This window comes from Cricetulus griseus, chromosome 5 (assembly GCF_003668045.3).
Source record: "Cricetulus griseus strain 17A/GY chromosome 5, alternate assembly CriGri-PICRH-1.0, whole genome shotgun sequence".
Taxonomy (NCBI): Eukaryota; Metazoa; Chordata; class Mammalia; order Rodentia; family Cricetidae; genus Cricetulus; species Cricetulus griseus.
This window is the reverse complement of record NC_048598.1, coordinates 9,865,463-9,872,061: the sequence shown is the minus strand read 5'-3', so window position 1 is coordinate 9,872,061 and position 6,599 is coordinate 9,865,463. Positions and strand designations below refer to the sequence as shown.

The window sequence follows — 6,599 nt, the reverse complement described above, 5'->3', positions numbered from 1 at the left end:
TATTAAAGGGATTTTACAGCCAAGGGGGAGAGGTCAGCGGGAAGGTGTGAGGCAGGAATGAAGGTTTCTCTAAAGAGCTTTGCCCTAGCTCTGCCCATCAGACTATTGAAACAATGGACCCCAAGAAACTGGAAATCCCTCCTTTCCCACCCCATCCTAAGTCTCAGGCTGAGAGAAGGAATAGGCTGAGAGCCTAGTGCCAGCAAGAGGTGGAACCTGTCTGACAGGGTTCTCAGGACCTCAGACTCTGATGGGCGGGATCACACCTTGACCAGAATGTCCTGCTGCTGGACAGCATCTTGGAGTGGAGAAGAGACAGTCCCCAGAACTCATGTTCATGCGACACTGGCCTGAGAGATGCAAGAGTGAGGCTGTTATGGAGGGCAGCTGAGGCCAAGCAACGCGGGGCAGAGCTGGAGTCCCTGTAGACTCCCTGAGAGGCCACTGTGTAGGAGTGGAGAACGAAGAGGCCAGCAGGCATGCATTGGCTTTTGCTTCCGGTTTGGGACACTCCTTCCTCAGCTGCCAGCTCCCTTTGGGCCCCTCTGGTACTCGGTGTTTGGCTGGAAACTCGCTTCAGCCCCACTCCTCCCTCTCCAAACCCTGCCCCCCCCCCCTCAGAAAGACGACAAAAGTTCAGGCTCCTCCCCCAAAGCTCAAGACCACGCCTACGGGTTAACTCAGGTCCCTAGACCTTCCACGTGATTTCTCTTCTGCTTTTCTCAGATTAAGCCCAGTCCTTCACTTTTTAATTTGCCTCCATTTGGCTTACAACATCAGCGGAGAAACCTACTACCGGGGATACAAAAACCGCCTATCACTCAGTATCTGTCCTGCAACAGTTTCTTGTCATCCGCCTAAATACCTTTTCTTGCTCAACGCCCAGCCACCTTCTGCCAAACCTCACTCCCACAAGACCCAAACTTCTGAAGGCACTGCGCTCAGCTAGCCGGTCGTCTTGCTCTTTATTGTGGTTGAACATGAAAGTCACTCTCTAGCTCTCATGTCCCCAGCTGGTGACCCTATCTGAGAAGGCTGAGGAAGTTAGTCTCCTGGGGTGGGGCGGGTGCTGCGCCTGGACCCTTCCTGCCCACCAGCTCCCTCTGCCACATGTCCCCACACGTGGCACCCTGCCCACGAGTGCAGCAGAGTGACCACAGATGGAACTCTTGGGGATTTTTGTCCCAGAGAATTGGAGCTGCTGTAGCAGTGACGTGTGCCACTGGGGACCAGGCGCGGTTCCGAATTCTCATTAGAAAGGCGCCTGGGAGGTATACCAAGAGCTGAGTGTGTTTATCGTCCTTCCTGTTCCTCCTTGGAAGTGTAATGGGGGAAATGGCTTAAGATTTAGTGGCCGACTTTCAACCGAGTATGACTTTAAAAAATTTGTCATGTCCAAATTGTACCCAAGATACATCTTGCCTTCCTCCAGAGGGGAGGGTTGAACTCAGGCCATAATGTCTTAGAGTCTACAACCTTTTAACACAGTTCCTCGTGTTGTGGTGACCCCCTCCAACCATAAAATTATTTTCATTGCTACTTCATAACTGTAATTTTGCTTCTGTTATGAACTGGATGTAAATATCTGCTATTCAGGGTATCTGATCTGCGACCCTGTGAAAGGATCGGCCGACACCTCAAGGGGTTACAGACCCTGTGAAAGGATCGGGCGACACCTCAAGGGGTTGCAGCTCCTATGTTGAGAACACTGGCTTAGACAGTCATGTTCACGCAGTTCAGGGCGCCTGGACACACCTGTGGCAAGAGGCAATGTGTGGAACCCAGGGAAGATGAGTGACAGCCACGCAGAAGCAGATGTCACAGATGAAGTAGGAGGGAACCCACACTTATCAATGACAAAGAAACCACACAAGTTTAAGAGGGCAACTCATTTATATGTTAATTGTTACAGCAATCTAGTTCATCTTTCTTTGTTATGAAAAATAGATTTGAACATTAAAAATGTGTTCATGGTTTCTCCTGCTTACCCCTACTTTTGAAGATTCTAGTCTTTTAAATTCTATTTTCTTGCAGAATTAGAGGAATTGACAATTAGAGGTAAATTGTATGTCTTAATAGAATCCCAAAGAAACATAAAGACACCATCTATAAACAAAATAACCCCACGATCTATGAAATCATTTCTATATTTAAGCATAATCCTGGCTTTATAACAGTAAGGCAGAGACAGTCATAAATCAAAACTAAGCAGGGTTCAACATCAAGATCAAGAACAGGCCATCAGTGAGCATGTTAGCATGTGAGCATGTTAGCAGTGAGCGTGTCAGCATGTGAGCATGTCTGCATATGAGCACGTTAGCACATAGACATCAGGATATGACTCGTTTTCCTGCTTCTCTCACACAATATACCTATAAAGAGTATAAACATCTTTTTAAATTTGGCAGCCTTTAAGTTGACTCTAAACTTTCTTTACTCAGCAATATTAAAGGCAGTAATCAGAAAACAGTGACAGTGGGAGGGCCATTCAGAATAATTGCATACACAATTTCATTTATTTTTAAAAACATCATTATCTAAAATGTATATGCCCTCACATTCCCAAACCACCTCTGGTCCTTTCTCAAATTAACTCAGGACACAGGAAGCTCTGAAGGAAAAACGGAGGCTCGTTTCCAGGAAGACAGTCATGGCTGGCAGTAAGGACTCGCAAAAATATCTCCTAGGACCTGGAAGCTGAACACACAATAAGATCTCTATTATTTTCTTACTCAGACTATTGGTCATAAATAATTCACACTTGAATAAAGCAGTTACTTACTGAGGTTAAAATGCAGGGGATGTAAAACTCTGACAAGCAAGAACAACCATTGCAGTAAAGAGCTGCTTGTGAAGATGGGTGCCCACCAGGATCCTGAGAAGGGGCCTTTCTTACCTGATGCTGTGGGCTGTGGTCAGACCGTGCCCTACGGAGGCTCATGTAACATGGGAACGAGGTGGGACCTGGTGAGGGTTTATTAGGTCACTGGGGTGTAGGGAGACACTGTAGCCCCGCCTCCTAGTAGCCCTGACAGGTACGCTTGGACACGCCCATGAGGGCGTGGTCAGGGGAGGTCCAGGATGACGCAGGGACAATTCTTAAGGGACCAGGCACACACATAGAAAGGCCCTTCTCTCTGGCCATGCTAGCTTGCGACCTGTGGGCACGCTCTGGCTTGCGCTTGGCTGGTATTTATCTGAATAAAGGTATCTTGAATCTACAAGCCTTCTCTGTCACCATCACTTGTTTCTGTGTTATATCACTGGGGCTGTGCCCTCAGAGAGGGATTCAGATAGATCTTGTGGAGCTCAGTGTGCTAGCTAGTTTATGTCAACTTGACTCAGGCTAGAGTCATTTGGGAAGAGGGAATCCCAGCTGAGAAGCTGCTGCCAACAGACTGGCCTGTGGGCATGTCTGGTGCGTTGTCTTGATCAATGGCTGATGTGTGGGGGCCCAGCCCATTTTGGGTGGTGCCCTCTGAGGTGATGGTCCTGGGTTGTGTAAGAAGATAGGCTTAGCTGGGCATGGTGGTGCACGAGGCAGAAGCAGAGGCAGAAGGATCTCTGTGAGTTGGAGGCCATCCTGATCTACAAAGTGAGTTCCAAGACAGCCAGAACTGTTACACAGATAGACCCTGTGTAGAAAAACATAACTAAACAAAAACTAAGAGAGAGGGAGAGAGAATCAGGCTGAGCAAGCTATGAGGAGTGAGCCGGTGCTCCTTCATGGCCTCTCCCTCAGTTCCTGCCCTGCTTGAGTTCCTTCCCTGACTTCCTCAGCAATGGACTGTGTTACTTTTAAGTGGAAGCAAAATAAACCCTTTTCTTCCTAAGTTGTTTTTGATCATGGTGTTTATCACAGCAATAGAAACCCACCCAGTATGCTGGTCTGAATAAGAATGGCCCCATAGGCTCATATATTCCAATGCTTAGTCACCAGGGTGGAAATGTCCCAGCTAACTGCTTGTTCTTGGCTCCTGTCAGACTGCTTGCTTGCTTGCTTCTCCCTGCAATTTCATGTAGTTTGTGTTCTTTGTCTCTAAAACCCCTTTGCAACATGCATTCGTGGCTGCTCTGTGAGAAGTGTTTCTCTCCTGGCTGGTTTAACAGAGACTCTGGATTCAACCTTTGGTCATGCTGCATGGTCTCTGGGTTTTTAACCCCACAACGGTAGTCAAAGGATGCTGATTTCATTTCCCACATTTCCTGTCTCGTATTTACACCACAGTGGCCCTTAAAGCTGCGCTACAGTCCAAAAGGGCAATGAAAGAGTCACACCTAATGTTTATTAAGTACCTTTATGTTTATATTACACTCTGATATAATAAATTAATAGCAAAGTAACTCTCATTAAATGTTTTGGTGAGGACAACCCTTATTTCCTATTTGCAGTCCATAGAGACTCAGAGCTCAGGATGAACCCCAATGTAGTTGTTGTCACAACTGATCTGCAGGAGCCACTATGGAACTCTGTCCTTAGGATGGTGTGGCGTTTAGGAAGAAAATGGCCTCATAGGGAGAAGCACTATTTGGAGGTGTGGCTTTGCTGGAATAGCCTTGCTGAAGGAAGTGCCTCACTGTGGAGGTGGGCTTTAAGGTCTCCTGTGCTCAAGCCATGCCCAGTAGAGAACACAAACTCCTGCTACTGCCTGAGGATCAAGATATAGAACCCTTGCCGGGCATTGGTGGCACACGCCTTTAATCCCAGCACTTGGGAGGCAGAGGCAGGTGGATCTCTGTGAGTTCGAGGCCAGCCTAGTCTCCAGGCTTCAAAGCTACAGAGAAACCCTGTCTTGAAAAACAAAACAACAACAACAACAACAACAAAAAAGATATAGAACCCTCAGCTCCCTCTCCAGCACCATGTCTGCCTGCGTGCTCCCCATGATGATAATGGACTAAACCTCTGAAACTGTGAGCCAGCCCCAATTAAATGTTTTCCTTTATAAGAGGTGCTACGGTCATGGTGTCTCTTCACAGCAATAGAAACCCTAACTAAGACAGATGGTCAGTCACATGGGCAGGTGGCAAGGCTGCAGAGAGGTCACCGTATGTAAGAATCCCACGGAAGAATTAGAAAAGTGTCAATCAAAGGTTTCAGCCATGAGGGACTTTAAGGAGTACGTAATAGGGGGCTGAGGCTTTAAGAGCACTGGCTGCTCTTACTGAGGAGCCCTCACGGCAGTTCAGAACCATCTGTAACTCCAGTTCCATGGAATCCAATGCCCGATTCTAGCCTCTGCAGTCACTGTATATATACCATGTCTATACAGGCATTTAGGGAAAGCACTCAGACATAAAATAAAAATCAGTAAATCTTAAACACACACACACACACACACACACACACACACACACACACACTGCTTCAGGGAGGTTGGTTAACAGGTTTTGCAAGGGGAGCTGTTTAGAGCCTTCAAGGGAAGGTCTTCCAATGACTCCTCATTCCTATAACTGAGGGTTCAGCTCTGTCTATAGGATTCAGGGCTCGAGCTGACCTGATGCAATCAGTATAAGAATATTATTTCCTACATCAGCATCATGATCTAGTCATCTTGACACACTGATTATTTTCTTTAAGTTATATTTAAGAGATGTCTGATAAAACACTGGCTTTCAATACCCACCCACCCACCCCCAACACAGAAAAAATAACACACCTAACCCTAGAGGGTCATTTGCCCTCATTTCTTATTCCCCTTTTGTTGTCAGTAATGTTTTGTTTTTTTCCAGACAGGGATTCTCTGTGTAGCTCTGGATGTCCTGGAACTCACTCTGTAGACCAGGCTGGCCTTGAACTCAGAGATCCACCTGCCTCTGCCTCCCAGGTGCTGGCATTAAAAGTATGTGCCACCACCACCAATGGGCAAAATATTTTTAGAAATTTTAAAGCATCAGAAAACAAGGAAATATGGTTGTGCTGTCAAAACAGAGCTCTAGAAGGGAATGAAACTTTTACCATGTCAGCCACTGGGCCTGTTAATCCACCATCCGATACACGGGGTCACCAACTCTCAGGCTTCCAACTCTTTCCACTGAGAAATACATCCCAAAAAGGGGGGACGTCTGGTACAAACTCTTCACAGAGGGGTCACACAGGCGGTAGCTGAAAGAAGTCAGAAACATCATCAGGCCCCCAAAGGAAACAGGAGTCTAATGTTTTCTACAGGACTTGGACGTTGGCTCCTTAGGTAATTACGGGTCAACAACAAGCTTTCTAAAAGTGGCCGGGGATGGCTGTAAGCAAGTAGCCAGATAATCAGGGATTTCCTAAAGGCAGTTTGAGTTTGAGCAAGTTCCAGGACAGCCAGAGTTACAGAAACCCTGTCTGTAAAAGAACCAAAATAATAATAATAACTACAATATTAATAAGGGTTAAGTGTGGGTTTGTGTAAGTATTGTACAAATACTTTATTACATAGGTACCTGGGACTCACAACTCACGGGGAAAAAATGCTCATGAAAGCACAAAGTAGAACAACCCCTCCCCGACTGTGTTGACTCACCTTATATAAGAACTACCTGAGAGTCTCAATGAGATTGTCTACACTGGGTTGGCCTGTGGGTAGGTCTTAAGTTACCCAGCCCACCGTGGGAGG

General features: G+C 46.7%; 1 protein-coding gene across 2 annotated transcripts in view; it reads right to left on the bottom strand.

Moving 5' to 3' along the window:
* Positions 1–1,874: 1,874 nt before the first annotated feature.
* Positions 1,875–6,599, bottom strand: part of Mtarc2 (mitochondrial amidoxime reducing component 2) — a 30,753-nt gene continuing 26,028 nt past the window's right edge. Inside the window, exons 7-8 of one of the 2 annotated variants that reach the window (XM_027418756.2) lie at positions 5,960–6,106; positions 1,875–2,697 (exon numbers count right to left, since the gene is read on the bottom strand). In XM_027418756.2, coding sequence (XP_027274557.1) covers positions 5,980–6,106 — 127 coding nt within the window. In that variant the 3' untranslated portion in view covers positions 1,875–2,697; positions 5,960–5,979. Of the gene's footprint in view, positions 2,698–2,945; positions 2,965–5,959; positions 6,107–6,599 lie in introns of those variants that run through there. The other variant, XM_035445303.1, reaches the window with a different exon arrangement.